General features: G+C 37.8%; 1 protein-coding gene across 1 annotated transcript in view; it reads left to right on the forward strand.

Annotated features, from left to right (window-relative positions):
* The window catches only part of EIF3H (eukaryotic translation initiation factor 3 subunit H), a 90,210-nt gene that overhangs the window by 57,972 nt on the left and 12,165 nt on the right, over nucleotides 1-20,073 (forward strand). The window contains exons 3-5 of the mRNA XM_054816714.1: nucleotides 13,559-13,726; nucleotides 15,224-15,323; nucleotides 16,760-16,909. Coding sequence (XP_054672689.1) covers nucleotides 13,559-13,726; nucleotides 15,224-15,323; nucleotides 16,760-16,909 — 418 coding nt within the window. The remainder of the gene's footprint in view (nucleotides 1-13,558; nucleotides 13,727-15,223; nucleotides 15,324-16,759; nucleotides 16,910-20,073) is intronic.

Raw genomic sequence — 20,073 nt, forward strand, 5'->3', positions numbered from 1 at the left:
TTTGAGATTCCTGTCAGCCCGTTTCTCCAGCCTGTTGAAGTCCCACTGGATGTCAGCACAAACGTCTGGTGTATCAACCACTCCTCCCAGTTTTGTGTCATTGCAGACTTGCTGAGGGTGCACTCTGTCCCATCATCCAGGTCATTAATGAAGATGACAGAAGAGTACTGGACCCAGTATTGACCCTTCGGTCATACCAGTAGTGACCGGCCTCCAGATGGACTTTGTGCTGCTGGTCCTGCTTGCCTCATCATCGCTGTGTCTTTTATCTGAAGTCTGTTTGGATAATATTAATCTTGATGAACTTTTCTTTTTTCTCCAGCTATAATTTAGGTTTGTAAATATAATTTAGTTATGAAGGCATTTTGGCAGTCAGTGAAATATAGGTACTATCAAGTGATTTGGTGACTCATCTTTTCCTCAAACGGGGCTGTTTTGCTTTGGGGCTGTGTTCAGAGTAAGTGGTGAATGCTGTCCCAAGGGTTTTTAATCTTCAGAGAAGAAGCAGGAATGGAAAGAATTGGCTTGTCCAGCCCCCATCAGGGAGTCCTTCAGCTGAGCGAGCAGCGAAACCGCAGCCTCCTGCCTCCAGCTCCGATGTGCTGCGCATTGCACTGTGCTTTTTCCTCTTACTCGTTAGAGAATTGATTTCAGTGGATCTATCCCCCTGTTTCCCAAGTTGTTTCCCATGTACAAAACCTACTTTAAGTTTATAACTTCCTCCTTGGCACACAGCACCTTTTCTGCCTGTTTAAACAGGGTGTGAGTTTAGTTCTTGGCTACTTTAAAAGAACAAGCCACACTTCGATATAAAAGTTGCAAGTGCTATGTTGCTGAAATATTAGCTTTGGCTTGCAGAATCTTGCCATATGATGTTACAAGCCCTAGAACGGGGAGAAGTTCACCCTAACTCTGTCTTGTGTAGCTTGATCTAAAAGCCATGAGCTTTATTTTCTAAATTTAATAGTCTTAAACTGTTGAGGATTTTGGTTTTGTTTAAATTACTTGCTATCTTTTGCATTTGAACATAGTGCACGATCTCAAGTCGTTAGATGTCGGAGGCTGCTTGTGAGAAGGCATGACTGTCTTTCACCTCAAATATCTAACCACTCCTGTTTTTATTGTTCCTCTTGCTGTGCTATGGAAAAGACTTTTTGAAGCTAGTCTGAATTCATTGTTTCTTTGAGGACACATTGAAGAAGTTAGACTAACAACAGGCGTTGCTAGTGTTAGCCTGGGCTTTAGAAACTGAGTAATACCAATGATAATGCCGTTCAGTAGATAACCTTGCAGTGCTCCAAACTGCAGCACTAACACACAATGGAATGGGGATTTCTGTTTTGAGTTACCTTGGTCTGAATTTCCTGTCAGTTTATTATCTGGGCAGTGGTGTGAAATCATAAACTGGATTTTATTTTCTTTTATTTTTTGGAGGGTGGAGATGAACCTTGTAATACTGCGAACGAACGTATGATGCTGTCAGGCTTCTGTGTCTTTTTTTTTTTCTTTCTGAAAAGTTGCCTTTCATTACTTATTGTTGAACTTGCTTTACAACACCCTTTTTCCATGTATATAAAAGTGTGACCATGTGCATTAACATTTACCATAGTATCTACCTTGATTTTTGGTTAAATACATATTTAAATATACGGGGGGTGGGGGGTGTGTACATTCTCTCTCTCTCTCTCTCTCCCTCTTCCTCTCCGTGTCTATCCCCCCGTGTTGTGTGTCGTGTCCTGTCCATGTCCGTCCGCTCCCTCCTCCCCCAGTATGTGTATGTATATGTACATATACATAAGTGAAAACAAAGAAGCAGTAAATGATGATGAGAAATCTAATTTCCTTGGGAAGAAGATGGGACCTGTAATAGCTGACAATTCAGGTTGCCCAAGACAAGGCTGGAAGTCTGATATAGAAATAGTTTTGGGATTTGGAGAATATTAATGCATCAGCACAGTTGGGCTGGATCTGTCTTGGCCAGTTTTAGTTGTACCAGGTTTTACTTTCTTCACATCTGTGCGGAAAGCCTCTGAAGACTAAACACTACTTGTTTAAATACTTCAGTAGATCCTTGTGTGTTATAACAAGGACTGGCGTGGCATGCTAAATTGTACTTTTCTTCCACAGATTAAGGAGTGAGCATTTTGGTAGAAAGGTAGTGGGAAATGCAAAAAAATTACTTTCATGGTTCTTGTGTCAAAATGGTGTAGTTGCTGCCAGTGAGCCTTTCAAAACTGCCTGCTGGCTTTCCACGGCACTTGTGTTGAAAGTTGCTAATCCTGTGTTAAAGCATGATGTTGGAGTTGTTTAGAAATCTATACTGTTATGCCTGAAACTGTACGCTTTTAAAACATTAAGTGTCTTAATACTGTTTTCACTGATTAAATGTGGCATATGCTAATTAATCGATAGCTGTTGTGGCAGCAGTCATGTGAGGAAACAGTACAACAATGTAGTAGTGGTGATCTTCGTGAACATCTCTGTGTTGGAATTGGCATAAATACAAGGTTTCACCTAATGAAGCATAACATATTTCCTCAATTGATTAGCTCCAAAATTATTAACATATTGTTTTTCTTCTAACATCAGTGCTTAGCTGTATGGGATGAAATGTGTTTAAAAACTTGGATGCCATCAGTTCTGGATGATGATTTTCTAGTCAGAATGTCATGTCTCTCATCACTGTAAGTTCTTGTTGCCTGCTAGTATCCGTGTCCACTAAATCTCATCTCCAATACCCTGCTAATGCTATAGCCTGTCATGTTGACATTTACATAATATTATTTGGCTTCAGGAATCGAAGGAGGTTGGTTTTCACATGCAGGACGTAACTGCCTCTATCAGAATCTGATTTAACGTGCTGTTTCTTGGTGCAGTCAGCAGCTTCCAAAATGATTGTACCATGGCCATTGGCAGGGAGGACTTAAAAAAAGGCATAGCTTTTCATGAGATGTGAAAATGTCTTGTCATTTAATTGCAATAATTTAGGAGTCTTTGGGGCAGATTCTTTCACAAGGTTTGAACCAGTGGTGCTACTCTTCCTCCAAAATTGAATATTTTTCTTCAGGCTCCCTAGAAAATTTTAACCAGAGTCTTCTACTCTTAAGCCCACCTACAGTTAGTTTCCTTCACATTGTTTCACAAATGCTAAACTATCCTAAGAGACAATTGAGAACAGCTCTTGGTAACCAACATGCTACAATAAAATACTTGTGTAATGTGTATCCCTTATGAATATTTTAATATATTAAAAAAAAAAGAGACTTATTTCAGATACTCAGTTCTGGCTCTCATTATGCATCAGCTAAGTATGGATCCACAGCCTCCACATGTGCAACACAAACCTTTCACTTCATCTATAGAAATGTTTAGGTGGAGGGGTTGCTTAGTTTTCCTGTTGGAAACCTGCATGTTAAGAATTTTTTGTGTTAGCACTAGGATAGTAAAAGTTGATCCCCCCCCTTCCTTTTTTTTTTTTTTTTAAAGAGTTGCCCAGTGATAAGTGATGTTGAATATGTCTGTCTCCTGTGTAGTGGTTGGATCTGTACTTTGAGAACTAAACCAGCCGGGAATTGTCACTCGCAGATCCTTCTGTCTGCAAGCTAAAGAAGGGTAAAGATTTTTATTGTCGCAGGGATTGCAAGCAAGAGGACTTGATTCATTTTATCTGAAAGTCAGTGCTTGGCAAAACAAATGGCTGACCCTGGATCTTGTGGTGGAGAGATGTTTTTTCATCTGTCTGCTGGGTAGGACTTTGCCTGGATTCTGACTACTTGTACCTTGTGTGAATTGAAGTTATGTTGCTCATGGCTTGAGGACTTGGCTGGCAGCAATGAGGAGTGCACATGGATCTCTGCTGTACTACTGTCTAAATGAAGCTACCCTTGGTTGGAGCTTTCATATGGTTTAATCATTGCTCTCCAAGCTAGTCAGATGGAATGTCTCAGTCTTTCTTTGTGTCATGGACGGTTAAATGGCTACCTGCTCGATGGGATGTGTTATGGAGAGGTGTCAGGTGGTGTTTTGTAAGAGGTGTACTGAAATGTCCTTGTGACATTGTGTTCATCTAGGTATTACACAAAGCTCCTAGTTGTTGCTTTAAATGAGGACAGAGTTAGGTGCTGTTCTGACTGAAAAGAAAGTTAATACGGCATTTCGCTGCTGTTTGATGAGTGAGTATCAGCTCCTGGGCTAGATAAAACTGGTAGACTTTGTAAAACTAATGGGAATTTTGGGGGTTGTGTGGGGTCCTCCTTCCTTCCGTAAAGGAGCAGCAGATGCTAACTGTTTCGAGCCTTCCTGGCACACGGGGAGATCTTGCTCTGCACAAATAGACCCCAGCGGAAGAAGCTGTACGCCCGAGGCTGAAGACACGCTCATCTTTTTTTTTTTTTTTTTTTTCCAAGCGCACTTAACACACTTGAAAGCTAGATACTTGTGTAATTTTGATTCACAAGACACATGTTTATGGGGGTAGCTACCATGTTGTTCTTCTGTTTTGCCAAGAATTAGAACTTTCCTTGACCAATTCTCCCTGCCAAATGTTTAACAGTGTTATGTTAAACACATACGTGACAGACTGATGGAGAAAACAAATAGCTTGCGTAACTTTCAACTGAAGAAACAATCTGTAGCAATGATTTTTCTTTTAATGAATCCTGATTTACTCTAAGGACAATCCAGGAAAATTGTTGTATGGAGACTGTGTCTGCTTCAGTGTTCGGACCATATTTTGTGAGCTTGAAACTTCAGAACAGTGTAAGAGATTCTTCAAAACAGACATGTGGATATTTAATACGAAGGCATCAGAAAGCCACTTGCTTCATTGTATCTGGTAAGACAAGATGGATGTTTTGGCTTTAAGCTGTTGAAGATGTTCCTCCTTCCCCCTGCCCTTTGATTTTTTGCAGTGCAAACACTGAGTGGTACAAGATACCCAAACTTTGAAGCTTTACAAAAAAGAAAAATAATTTTCTGCTTTTCAAGGGGAGGTAGAGGATTTAAAAGCCCCCAAACCTCTTATGTGAAGTCATTATTGTTTTTCTTACTGAAAAGTTAACAAAACAAGACTTTCTTGTGACTGTACGACATTACTGATTTTCAAAGTGCAGTGATTGCGGTTGTTTCCATTTCAGTGTGTGTCCCCATTCTGCTTTCAGATTGTTGAATATGAAAATCTGTGTTAAATTAAAAAAGTAAAAATGACCGTGTAATTCATTAATCTTTAAACATTTGCAATTTTTTCCAGATAATTTAATAACCTCTCTGAGCATTTACATAATATAAAATTTCATAAAAATACATTAATCTGATTGACATTTATGTAGGAAAGGAATTGGATTTTTGCCACACGTTTTTTGTGTTATTCTCTGCTTAATTGCTCTGTAACTTGTAGCAAGCACTAAGGTAGATGTGTTGATAATATTTTGTAAAGAAAGAGCTTTTACCTGTTAATGTAGCCTTACTAGAGTAAACAAGCAAAAATCAATGGCCAGTAAAGAAAATTAAGGAAATCTTACTAAACTTTTTAAAATTTATTTTGTTTTTTTAAAGGACGTGCTTAATCGGATATGAGGTTACTCTAACATATATTTGTTTTTTGACAATGCTGATTTCTTTTCATGCCTTTAATCCTACTTTGCATTTGAGCAACTAGAATGATACTCATTGGACAAAAACTAAGTAAAGGCTTCAAGGTGCTGAAGTTCATGGGAATACATTCCTAATAGAAAACATTTGATGCTTTCATTAGGCATTTGATGTTTATTAGGAAATGAGATAGCATCTTCTTGCTCTTTTACAAGGAAAGCAAGAATTAAGTTGCCCAGATGACATTTTTAGTAGTGTAATTTACTGCTGTCATGACAGTGTAGGCTGACTGAAATGTTTTTTCTTGATAAAGATTTTAATCTTGTATCAAATCCATCTTTAGTCAACGTAAAAATAGTAGTGTAGTGAGCCAAATGGATGCTTAGATTTGGATAATGTTTACCTGCCGTATAGGAGGAGATTGAGGATTAAGTTGGGTTTGTAAGATACTGCGGAGATGGAGCTTTTTATATAAATGCCAAGAATACTACTCCAGCTATATAGCAGAAAACCTTCAAGATATGTTGCATTTTCTTCTGGCAGTTGCTTCTTAAAGATCATTGTCAACAAAATAGTGAAATTATATTGCTTGATTGCAACTTTAATTTCAAGATGCTAGTTTAAAATGGATTTCTGAATTGAAAAATGCTTTTAGACATCTCAAGTGTTTTAATATTTGTGGAAGATAGTATTATAATGCTTTTATCCTTTGGAATAATGTTGCATACCTTAGAAGACAATTTTGCAAGTTATCTTGACAGCTCTGCTATCTTTATGCTATTCTTGAGGCTCGGGTGTGTTTGTTAAAAACAGTACAAGTTTCCATTATCTTGAGTTGTGCAGAGAATTGTGTGGTCAGTGAGATTTATTTAGTTTGTCCAAAGGCTTACCTGAGTGTTTGCTTACGTGTTAATGAAATGATATGATAGCCTTGATCGGTTTATGTGCTTAGACCAGAGCCCCAAGCTTGCTGTCAGAAAGCACTGGGTGAGTGCCAGCACATGTGCAGGAAGTGGTGTGCTTCCACTTGCTGCTTTCCCGTTGTCCCGTCACGCACATCCCCGTGCTCCCCCCTCCCTTGTTTTATTCCTTTTCTCTGAAAACTTGTCCTCATCCTCCTTTACTCCCACCAGTGGCAGAGCTACCCTTTCCTACCTTGCCCTGCTTTGGTGGGAGGTACGTCCTTGTGCTGGCCAATGTCTTGGAGCCACCTCTGTAAAGCAAGAAAGTAGTGATGGGCAGTTACTGCCTGCACTGGTAGGGTGTCCTAAACTCCAGGATGGGTAGCTCTGCCCGTACTGCCAAGCGTCTAGTCATCAACGCTGGTGGAGACTGTGCATGGGTAGCATGCAATAAATAACAGTCTGGAGATACATGCTTACATCTTGGGTAAGTTTCTCCAGACAGAAGAACTTCAAACGTGTTGTTTTATTTTTATTATGTTCCTGTTACTTTTCACTGTTTGCCTACTGATTGTGATACCTCCTCTGGGTGTCCCATACTTTTTCTGTAGAGCACAATTCATATCACACAGTGCTGTAGTAAAACTAACATTTGAATTGTGATCAAGGCTAAAAATGAATGAGTTCACTGAGCATACACAACAAATAGTTACTTTAGAGTTTTCCCTCTACTGTTTCTCCCCTTCTTTCTCATAAAATGAAGGACTTTTTGCTTTAGAAAGCATTAAGACACTAGCAAAGCCTCAGTTGCTGTAATGATCATCTACCCACGGAAGATGGTTGGGCTTTCTCTCACTACAGCAGTAACATCAGTGGAGGTGATTCCTACAGATGGGCTTTCAGTTTATCCCATAGCCTATAAAGAAAATGCAGATTTGTAAAGCATGCTTTTCAGATGGTGTGCAGGTTTTCCATTTCCACCACAGTTGCTAACTTATTAAAGTATAACAATTCCTTAAGAAAAATTTAATCCACTTTGGACAAATATGTTCTGCCCCTTTTTTCATCCTTGAATGGAGTTGAATTAAGTCTTTTGACTCACTTTTGGTTTTGTGGTCTTATGATTGACTATGACTCTTGGACTTTTGCCTATTTTCAGGTGATTTTTTCCCATCCAGCTACTCCCAGGCCCTGGTCTGCTTAGCTTCCAAGTTTAGAGGATATCAGGTGCTTTCAGCCCAGTATAGCAAAAGTGCATAAAATAGAGTACTGTTTTGTAACCCTGACTTGATATTTCAGAGGAGGAAATTAATATTATTGAGGAAGGCAATATTTACTTTTAATTTTTTTCTCCCTGAATAGGAGAATTGTTGAGTTTCTGAGCTTGTGCGTTTGTCTTGGGAGAAATGGGGGGGGGGGGGGTTGGATATAGATAAAAATCTGCAAATGTGTGCATGCATGTGTTGGACACTTAAGAAATATGTTTCAGCAGTAGCTACAGGCCTTTTCAGATAAAACATTGCTTTTGCTGGAATTATCTGTGAATTCTTGTTTCTCTTTGCCCATCCTTTTTATGTGTATTTTTTAACCAGAATTAAGTTGATTGTGGTACTAATTATATTTGTATCTTCACAATTGGAATTGTTATCAATAGATGTAGTCATTGTGATTCATAGTTTTTTTGAATTAATTGAGATTGTGTGTGTGGAGGGAAACAAATTAATCTGTTGTCTCCATAATTCTCTGCGCTTAATTAAATTAAATAAATCAATTTTCCTTCTTTTCAAATGCATACGTTGGTTCCTTGAACTAGCATCTGCTAACTTGTTTTAGTCATTGAAGATACTGTCTGAAGCATACATGTGGTTTGGCAAAGCTTAATATGTACAGAAAATACAGAATTTTTTGTGCTGCTAAAAAGTACCATGTAGTGTATAGCACTTGTTCAGTATGCATGCTACCAGATGGTAGCACTTCAAGAGAGACAAATTATTGCCTTAAAAATACTATCCACATTAGTACTGGTGCTATAAAAGGAGTATTTTAGCTGGTTTTCAATATAGTTTGACCCGAATAACCAAAATTTGCTATGCTCATGTTGCTAGTTAAATTCAGAGAAATGTTAGCACAGAGGCTGGATGCTGTTTCTTCCAGTGGACTTTTGTGTCCCTTGGAAAGGATGCCCAGTCTTGAATAAGTTTTAGTGACGACCCTCACTGTTCATCTGTCTTCTGGATGCCCAAGATTCTGCGAGGAAACTATGCGTCCTCAGATACTCCAGAGAGCCTCTTTGAGGAGGCCATTGTGGGTGAGGGAGCAGTAAAGATCTACCTTGTTCTTGAATCAGGGACCTGCCCTCATGAAGTCATGTATAACTTCTGCTGTTTGAGTTTGTACTTTAAAGACAAATTTGTGAAATGTAAGTCAAGACAAACACTTAATTGTGACACCCAGATGTCAGTGGTTCATAGCATTGAGTTGGTTGTGACCTCCTTTGGTAGTGCTGCCTGTGTACCGTGTACATGCAGTGGGCTGGGTGAGCAGCAACGGACACCTAATCTATGGCGCGTAGGGTACGAAGTTCTTCCACTTTGGAAGGGCTTGGCTGTTTAGGAGTCGTGTTGGCTGCTGCTCTTAAAACCAGATTTCTTAAGGCGTATCAACTTAATATATGTTTTGGAAATTAAGACCTTGAGCATCTGAGGTGCCATCGAATGTATTTCTTCCAGGCCATCTTTGATCAGGATTTCACATGTCATGGTGTTTACCGCAGTCTGAATATGGCCAGGCTGATGGTAACGATAACTATTTAAGGACTAAATTTCAGCAACACATACATTGATATGTGACCTCCCGAGAGCTGAATTTTAATGACTTGTTTATAAAGAAATGAAATAATACAGTTTTAGTGATAAACTTGCATCATATATCAGGTTTGGTACATTCCAAAACACTTGTGTTAGAACTGTTTTAGAAATAAGCTGTTAAGTCAAGAAGGATGTGAATTTGCCAGTTGTTTGTAAACTCCAGTGTCTCAGACTTATTTACGTTTTGAAATCATCATATGGACCTTTTTTGTTCTTTTTTTCAGTGCCTCGGTTGATTTGGCCTATTCTTCAACTGGGTTTTTGAATAGTGAAATTATTGACCAAGGATATTTTATGGTATTTAGAGAACATGACTGAGATGTTCCAGTGTTGAATATATCATCACATTAGTGTTCAGTCCCTGGACTTGTCTTTGATTTATTTTATAATTTTGGGTATATTTTCTTCTTGGTAAGGTAAGGGATATAGCTCCTATACGTTAAAGCCCAGATAAAGTTTCTAATGTTGCCAGTACTTTTTAGAAAAAGTGTTTACGTTATTTTAGTATTTTCTTCAATCTTTTACAACATTTCTTACAACTTATTTTAATTCAGGGGAAAAAAATACCCTCCCAATTACTGTAATAGGGTTTACTATTTTCAGTCAAGTGATTTTGTTAGTACAAATTCACACGTCAGTTATATTCAAGCAAAACACCCATAGTGCATAATTTTGAGCTTTTTCTGCATTAGACAAATTATAGTAACACTTTCTAGCTGCATTAATCCCCTCCCTCCATTTGTTTGCAAACTAACAAAAAATTGCCCTTTTGGAGGAAGGATTTTTTGGTTTTGTTTTTTCAAATAATAGCAAAAGAGAACCTGTTCAAAAAACCTCCACCCCAGGAGTGCTCAGGAGATGCACAGTGGCTCAGGGGACAGAGGCTGTGTGTTCTCAATGCCAGAAGCGCACTGAAAAGTACAAGCATGACTGTTAGCTTTCCTCATAATAAGGACACTCCTGAACAAATAATTTGCTTAAAAATATAGGTATGCTGTTTAAATGCAAGGGAGATGGTAGGGAAGCATCCTGGTCCGGCTGTTCCCCTGCTCTTTTCCTTGCTTACCTCAGTTGTGGGCACTCCTGGACTTAGTGGCACTTCTTAGGGGCACCTCTGCAGCATGGTGTGGGAAGGACTGCAACTTGAAACAGTCAACTCCTTGTTAGAAGGGCATGACCGCCCCAAGTCCTAGAAGACTGAGGACTGGGTAGAAGGAGAGAGCTCTGGTCTGTGCTAAACTTCTAGGTAAAAAGATGATGTTTCGTAGATGGGGCAGAAGTTGTAAAGAAACAGTGGTAACGATATCAACAAAAGCAACTTGGGGGCTGTTACCCGTTTGTGCAAGTTGGCAGCTTGTTGGAGCTATCTAGCTACTAATACATGTTATAAAATATATATGTTTGGTTAAAAGAGTTTCCATTTCTCCCTGGTGGGGACTGCATCATGTTTTAATTTCTGCAGTTGTTTTCCCAAGGCAGAGATGTTAGCTATTGACGCTTTATTGGTTCTTTGAGATTTTTCCACTATTGCCTTCATTATCATCTAACTGCTAACAGTCATGAGAGGAGGAATTGCTGGCTTGAAATCTGGATGGTTTTCAGTGAGTCCTTTTTCTTCTAGACGATATTGCTTACACTTATGTTCAGTTACATATTGCTGGTTATGCCATGTTTAAGAAAAGAAGTTGTCCTGGAACTTGGTTACCAGTTACCTCTCAGATGAACACTTTTGAGAACATGATATACCTTTATTCAGACTTATTAAAGATTTGAATGTTTTCTTAGGCTATTCTCTCTCTTCAACATTACACTTCTTAAGGGAGAAATTATCTGAATGGGTCAATCATCAACCACATGATTTCATAGGAATCTGTACATATTTATCTTTTTCCCATCGTTACATGACCATGTCTACTTTGACAGTGTCCTCAATTAGAAGAGAATTGCCACTGCAAGGAGCAGTCTAGCTCAGCTGTCTAAAAGTCTGCATTTAACTTCGTTCTCAAAAAATGTTTTATCTCTCAGCTGCTTTTGAAAATCCCTTTCTAGTTTTTCATTTTCATGACTTCGTTTGGCTAGAAAGGATCTAACCATAATTTCACATTGTAGCATGTTGTAGCACGTCATGTCAAAAGCAAGTCTTATTTGCTTTGCACACAGATATATCTTGTTGTATACACACAGATATATCTTTGGTTAAAAGCTTCTTTTAACCAAAATAGCTTATTCTAGCTACATTTAATGAATGGATCATACGCTTTTTCAATCCAAAATTGTGGTCATAGCAGGAGTCTTTTAGTTTGTTCTGGGGGAGGTCTGTGGTCTTTGTTTTAATTGTAAAATTTAGAAACTTAAAATCCTCACCCCTAGGAAAAAAATAAGTTTAAGGACTGAGCTTCTCTGACAAGCCAGATCTTGACTTTGCTTTTGTGAGAAACGTTGAGATGCTACCTGCTAAAGCGTCAGGGCTGCTGTGTAAGGAGTATGCTTGAAACTGGCCAGTATTTCTGGAAGTTCTGCAACAAAAGTGGGATTAAAATTTATTTTGATCTGGCAAGGGGAAAGATTTTCAAACTGACTTCAAAATAGCTGTTTGATCAGTTCTACTTAGCTGTCTCTCCTGGAGCGTGTAGCGGCACCTTTAGATTTGCCTTGGTTTTGAGATAACCAAATGGTGCAGGCCTGGCCTTTACTTGCAGTGTTTTATGGGATTTTGGACTGCAGCCTGGATGTTTTTGCTCTATTTAGTTTTGGGGTGCTGTATTATCATGGTGTTCTGGCTGAAAAACAAATTTCAAGTCATTTATATTAAGATATTATGAAATAAAATGCAAGCACCAACATATGCTGATGGAAAAAGACTGCAAGGGCTTAAGTAAGTGTTAAAAATACAGTTAGTAAGATATGGCAATTTAATGAAAAGGGCCAGCAGACTGCAAGAATGTAGTTTGTGCTGTAAAGGTGATAAGTTGGAAAAATATTTGTCCGATCTTGAAAAACGTCTCCTTGTATCTTTGAAGAATACAGTTGGAATTTTTTTCCCTCTTGAAAAGGATATGAAGTGGGGTCTGAAAAACGTAGCGTATTCTGTTCTCTAATTAATTTATGTTGCTTTCTTTTATAATGAATTTTCATCTGCGCAAGGAGAAGCCTTGAAAAAAAACTAATAAAAATGAGTGCATAGGAGGGGGTTCTTTTTATCTCTGTAACTTTTGCAGCTGCAGACAAAACTTAAGGACTGTGTAGCGTTGTTGCATTTGATTTCCTATCAGTTGGCTACGAGCATTGGTTCATCTGATAATCACACTGAAATCTGTTTCCTTAGATTTAACCAGCAGGCACAGTGTCTGTCTGTTTAAAAGGTCTGATAAGTGATAAGGTGCGTTGATCTGCTTGATGGGATTATGTTAAACATTTCTGAATAAAATTCTGTTCCGTCAAGGCAGTCTGTTTGAATGAAGCATTTGGTAGAAACAGAATTTATGCGTTGGTACAGTGAAACATTGCAGCTGTTGGTGTAAAAAGCCTGACAAAAAGTGTCCTCTACTGTCTAAGGTAGCTTACTGTATATAAATATGTGTGTGAGTTATGTATAATATAGACATACTTATGCATTTATATACGTCTAAAAAGAAGAAATGGTGTTGAAAATTTGAAGATAAATGCAATAAAAAATATCAGACAGCTATAGCTGGTACCTCAAACTCTGATACTGAAAATGTAGTTTTATGTTGTGAAAGAGACCTAAATAGTTTATCTTCTATTTCAGATACTCATTAAATAATTCTCCTTTTGATTCCAAAAATTATCTAATTTTAGACAGTATTACAACTTAAATCATGGTATTTCTTTATTACTCAATGGTAAAATGTTACTGCTTAATGAAACCCAGTATCAGAATTTTTTTTATGAATGAGCAAGGTAATGCACACTGTAAATGACGTGTAACAGTTTGTTGATCACTTTAGCAATTAACTGCAGCTGAAAAAAGTCTGCTTACTCAGGCTAGTCTTACTCTCATTCTCTGAGGAATCTCTGGATTTTAATGAAGACAGTCCGGCAGTGAATAAACAAACTTTACGCAGTTGCAAAAATGAAAATAAAATAAAACACAATTTACTCATTGAATATCAAGCTCTCTCTCGAAATAGTACAGATTGTGTAAGTTTACTTTTTAAACATACTTTTTATTTAATCTAGTTCAATACCAGATGGAAATGATGCGAAGCCTGCGCCATGTAAACATTGATCATCTTCACGTTGGCTGGTACCAGTCCACATACTATGGCTCTTTTGTCACTCGTGCCCTCCTGGACTCCCAGTTCAGTTACCAGCACGCAATTGAGGAGTCTGTAGTTCTCATTTACGGTTAGTATGAGGTTTCCTTTATTATTCTTTTCCCCTCTTAATATTATTACTACTATTTTTGTATTCTGTCTTTTGCCTGTAAGAGTAGCCTGGCAGGCCTTTTCAAGTAAATACCAACCCTGTGTCTACGGCAGCCTCAGCAGCAGCTAAGTCTAGACAGGGTTTCCTTCTTTCTGTTTATTTTTCTTGCTATCAGAGCCCTGATGTGTACGTTTTGGAATGCTGGAGTAGCTGCTTCATTTTTATTCCTTCATCTCCCCTCCCTCGTCGAAGGGGCTGGTGGAACCCGACCAGATGTCTAACAAACCCCGCTTGCTAGCGTGTCTGGCTCTGTACGTGACTGACCAATCATCGCACGAATTGCCAAGTTTTTTTTATACCTCTGACAGAAGCATACAAAACCTGGACTGTTTCTTAGCACAAAGATTTTTTTCTTTTCTGCCTATTTAATGGTGTTTCCTCAAGCTCTCCAGACCAGATGTTCTGTGCTGTATCAGAACCGTAGGCAATTTAACAGCTTTATGGCCTCCCCCTCCCCGAACACTCACAGTTTGCCATATCTGGCAGACTTGCATATAGTTTCCAGCTGAGAAGTAAATGTAACGTCCTGAGTATCTGTCAGAAAAAATACTAATGAATACGATCAATCTTATGAGCTGCCCCAAAATTGTTTCAGTATGTTAACAATTGGATTACAGTAAAGAACAAGTTGTTAAAGTATACTTATATTGGCTGGAAACATTGCATCATCAGACCTTGATGAATTTTCCACTTGTTTCAGTCTATTTTGGTTTTCATTTTATCACCGATTGCTAAAAGTTTTACTGTGTTAAGTTTCAGACAACATGAATGTTAACACAGCTTTTATTCTCATGTTGGCATGCTCCAGCCGTTATCATGCTGCAAGTGTTAAGCTTCTTTGTCCTAGGAATGTAACAGTTTGTTTAGAAAATTTCCCCCCTAAATTCAGTAGAGTATGTCAAGGCAAAACTAATCTTTTTATATATCGGTTACATTGTTATGCACGAAGCAGCAGGGCAACTTGATCTGAATTAGCTTATTGCGTCTCTAAAATTACAATTTTTTTGTGTATAAAATATAGTTTAACGAATATTTTAATTTACTGTGTAATGACTGGAGGGAAAAATCTTTAAATGAGGTAGCTCTTACATAGGTTCTGTGGGTAGTTCATAGGAAAGAAAAGAAAATGTGAATTAGACTTTTAATGGGGAAATAATGTTATGAGTAGAATGGGTCTAGATCCCACCATGTTCTCCAAGTTTATTAATTAGCTTCACTGTGTATAGTTGGATGTATTTTACACTTCAGTACAATAGATTTGCTTCTGCTATAGTGTCATCTCTGAGGTGGTTGTCTTCATTTTTTTAAAATATGACTACTTAGTTATTTTCCTCTTGTTTATGTTATTCAGATATTTTTTTTAAAAAAGGCAATCTGGGGTTAGTAATAATATGCTTCCTCCATTTTTAATTATAGATCCCATTAAGACTGCCCAAGGTTCTTTGTCACTAAAGGCATATAGGCTGACTCCCAAACTGATGGAAGTTTGCAAAGAAAAAGATTTCTCTCCAGAAGCGTAAGTAACTTAAAAAAATATTTTCTCATAGGTTTTGCTGGGTTATTTGGGAGGCAGAAGGGTACATGGCATAATTAAACACTGTATTTTAAAATCTCATGTAATAGTGTGTCTTGGGAAACTGGATATACATGGGTAGTGATAGACGTGGACTGATACAGTGGGCTGAGAAGGCATGAAAGTCTGTCTTGGGGCAACTAAATAAGGGCTGAAGTGGTGGAACTTGAACTGACTTTGGAGATGGTGAGCAGGCTGGCTGTAAGGACCATGGTGAAGATAGCTGCATCTGGGAACAGAGTCAAAAATATAAAATAAAAAAAGAGAAATGGAGAAGGGGAAATAGCTGGTCTGTCTTTAAGCCCTATTTTTTTTTTCCAGAAGGAAAATTGAACAGGTATTTTGGAATAGCTGTTCTTCTGTATTTATTCTAAATTAACTCCCCCATGTGGACAGAGTCTTCTGGAGTGAAGTAGGATAATTACTCTGTTTCAAAAGATTAGCCACTTGCAATAAGCTTAGGCCTTAGCTGTCATCTTTTTCCTCAAACAACTTGGTGTTCAACGGCCAAAGCACGAACGCTTCTTAAACTTTCTGCGTTGAGGAAAAACGGAATCATTTCATTGCTTGGTGTCTAAACATAACATTTCTGTGATGAACAAACCAACCTGTGCTTAGTCAAAAAAAAAAAAAGGGGGGGGGGGGGAAAGGCAGGCAAAAAAGCAAAAGTTTTCATTCCAAAATCCAATATGCATGCAAAGAAGTTAAGGATATATTTCCTTAGAAACTTACAGATCATGCCTTTATTTCCAGATTTTATGAAAGGTATTACTGTCTACTTTATAATAAAGCAGTAACAATAGTTTTTAAATGTATACTGTAAAAAGAAATATACACTGTAAATGTGTATTTTAATATCCACCATGGAATTTAATTATTCCAAAGCACACACTATTTTGTCAATCTAATTTTTTGGTCAGTAAAAATTTTAATTATCCAGCTCTTGGGGAAATTGTTTTTCATTGTAGTAGTTATGATTTAAAGGTATTTCAGTGTCATGTGGTAACTAACTGTTCACTTCTATTTAAGAAACCCTGATGGCAGGGAAATCAGTAAAATACTTTGGAAGGGGCAGAGTTAATCCTGTCAGTACAGTCTTTTGCTGGAGGCTTTTTCATGTAAGTAATGTATTAGCAAGCAAAGCGGCTGCTTGACTTCTGAGAGTTTCTCCTAGAGCAGCTTTTCCTAGTCTTTGTAAATGTGAGGTTTTACCATACAAATGGTCTTTTACCAAAACTTGACTCTTATTTGATTGCGGAACTATGAAAAGGAAGGGTTTTTTTTACGAAATTGCCAATTGTTGTTGGAGCAACAATTCAGCAAAAAGAACAAGACAGTTACTGGTGATATTAATAAATATTTTTAAACCTTTTTCACAGCTTGAAAAAAGCAAATATTGCTTATGAAAACATGTTTGAAGAAGTACCCATTGTAATTAAGAATTCATACCTGATCAATGTGATGTTGTGGGAACTGGAAAAGAAATCCGCAGTAGCCGATAGACATGAATTGCTCAGTCTGGCTAGCAGGTAAGTACTTGTTACAATAATGGATGTATTTTTATTCACTTTCCCAAACCACAGTTTAACACCTTGGGTGAAATCCCAGTCTCATTACAGTCCATGGAAGCTTTGCCTTGACTTTTAATGGGGTTAAGACTTTACCCTTCATGTTCTTTTGCTGAAGGAAAAACTGCATGGTAAAACTGTAGCATTAGATTCAAGGACTAAATTCTGTCTGTAATCTGCATATACCTGTACTGCTTGAACTGTATAATCTTTTCAGTAGTGTATATTTCTTCAAGAAAATACTGGCATTCAGAAAATTCAGGCAAATAGATCTGGAAATAAAAATAGATTTTATTAAATACTCCTTAAGTAATTCTATAAATTATTGTAATAAATAAATCACATTTTTTTTCTACTGTGGTAGCAGGATGCATTTGGAAATAAAATAAAATAAAATAATAAAGCCTCTATCTGAGAAGCTGGCAAAAGTGCTCAGACTGATTGTCACGACAGCCAGCATTCATGATGTCAGAAATTGTTTAAGGGTTTCTAGAATGATTTTTTCATAACTTTATCTAAGAATAACTTTTTATTCTTGTAGCACTTTGCCCTGAAAATGCACTTATGATAACAAACTAAAGCAGTATGATAGAAATTGGGTGGTGCTTAAATCTTACACAAGATAGTACAGTTAATTGGGCTGACCAGAATAACCAGATACACAAAGTGATGCAGCATCTTGTTGCGTGTAGAAACTGGGATATAGTCACTAATAGGTTTTTGGGGTGTAACACTTTCTTTTTACGTCAAGGTATTGTCTGCCAACGTTCTGATCCCCTCTGACTCTGACAACCAAGTTAGCTGAATACTAGTGGCCTCTCTTCTTTTTCCTTCTGCCCCTCTCCCTCCCCCCCCCATCATGTCAAGGTATTGTTAATGGATCCATATTATTAGTGGTCCATATGTTGCCTGAGTTAGCAGAAATTTTCCATTCTATTTTTTTTTACTTGAGCTTATGTGGAAGCATTGAGGGATCTGATAGCTTTTAGAGAAATTGATCAAGAGAGAACACGTATACGGTTGAACTCTGCCAGGGAATTTACTGTCAAAAGAAATACTTAGTCAATAATTTTATCCTGTAAAGTTGTGACTTTGCACTTTGGAATTAACAAAGTGAAGAATTTTTGCCGAGATGTTCAGTCTGCTTGGCTTTGCAGGCTTTCTGTCGGGCTCTTTCCTTGGTCAAAGATCACAAAGCTTTTACCATCTGAGGAGAGAGTCGGTACTGGATGTAGGAGGTGACAGTGATTCCTCATGAGCTCTACCACTTCACTGTGAAAAAGAGGACCATGCTGAGTGTACAGCAGGATTCCAGATGACCTGACAGCATTGCCCTTTAATGTTTCCTTTGCTTTGCTCCTGTAGAAAGGATTGGGATTACCCAGCACCCTGGATGCTAGCATGGGTTGCTGCTAGTCACACAGTGCAATTCTGGAAATGAAAATTAGTTTGAACAGATCACAAACCACAGATGAAGCTTTTCATCAGTTTTACATCTTACGTAGTAACTGTTCCATACCATTGCCCTGACTCAAGATAAAAGATAAGAACTGTACAAATTAATTTCTTTTCTGGAATGATGGCGTTAATGGCCTGTTGCAGGACCGGCTTTTGTGGTGGTCCTCACCTCAGTAAATGAGATGAGAAGTGAACAAGAAAAACATGAGCCCAAAACAAAGAGGAAACCCCATCATCCATGTTTAGGAATCCTTCACAACAGGAAAAAAAGGAAAACTTTTGTCGTAGTGAATCAGAGTTTCTTTTCCATGGGTGTTTTCTTGGAGCAGTGCAGTGCTGGTCTTGATGGTGACACAGGTGGAACTGGATTCTTGATAAAGCTGGTTAAAAGTGTCTTTTCAATTAAGTGTGTTTCTTTGAACTTACACGGTTACTATACTATATCCTGAAAGCAATTTCTTGAGCTTATTGAAGTCTAGAATTTCCCGCTAACAGGGAATTAATTCAACAGATTCAACAGTTTTCAGAGGTATTTCTGAATTATGTCTCCTGAACTGACTTTCTTGACAGCATTCTTCTGGCTCACCTGGTCTGTTTGAGCAACTTAAGGTGCTTAGTTTTGTTTGAAGCAGAGTAAAGTTTTGGAAATTACCTCAATGGGTTTATTTGCAGGTTTTTGTATGTATTTTTTCTTTTTTCTTTTTTTTTTTTTTTTAATATTTGATAGCTGCTTTTAGTTACAAGGCAGGTTACATTCAGTGATATTTTACATTGGTATAACTCAGCAGCTGGCAAAATAAAACATTTTAATGCTCATTTATTTAAGGTAGAATGACTCGTACTGCCTGCTGAAATATTTAACTAGTTTTTACTTGAATTCAACAACGAAGATTTCTCTGTCAAAGAATATATTGCCTGAAGTAGGGGAGTTCAAACCCTCGCTATTCTGGAGTTTTATTTTCATTTTGCATTTCCCTATTTTTGTCTTTGAATAGTTGTGGCTAAAACATCTCGGGTATCAACTTTTAATTTTGGTGCATGTCTTCCTCACTTAACTTTGCTATTGTAGAATTAGTGGGCAGTAACTTTGAATCTACTTTTGGGGGAGGTTGTTGGGGGGCAGTGTTTTTTGGGGTGTTTTTTGTGTTTTGGGAGCATCTCTGAACCTTTTTTAATCTTCTGAAGCAATGGTTTTGGCAATGAAATTATTTACCCATAGTTCTTCTCCTCTGGAGAGTTTGTTTCATCAAGATTCTCACATGTTCAGCCACCCACCTTGTCTGAGTTTGAAGCTGTACCTATTTGAGGTACTTTGTCTGCACCTTAATATCTTTCTCCTTTTGAAGTACATTTGAGATAATTGCATAAAGTAGTTTACTTTTTTGGGCATAAATTTGTGTTTCTCTTGTGAAATCTGAATTGACTGGAATATTCTAGGGAAAGAAGTTGAAGGCAGAATAGCACAAGGCTAGCAAGTAATAGCAAGTAAAGGCCTTTTTCTCAAACTGTTATCCTCCTGCTACCCTTAAGGACCAAAATGTCTTGAAGACCTTGGAGTACTGCCAGTCTTTTGATAGAGACTCAAGAATTAAAATCCTGTCAGATAATGTTCCAGATCTTCAGAGAAATAATTACAACCAACTTTCCCATTCTCATCCATCTCTTCC

The sequence above is a fragment of the Grus americana genome, chromosome 2, assembly GCF_028858705.1.
Source record: "Grus americana isolate bGruAme1 chromosome 2, bGruAme1.mat, whole genome shotgun sequence".
Lineage (NCBI taxonomy): Eukaryota > Metazoa > Chordata > Aves > Gruiformes > Gruidae > Grus > Grus americana.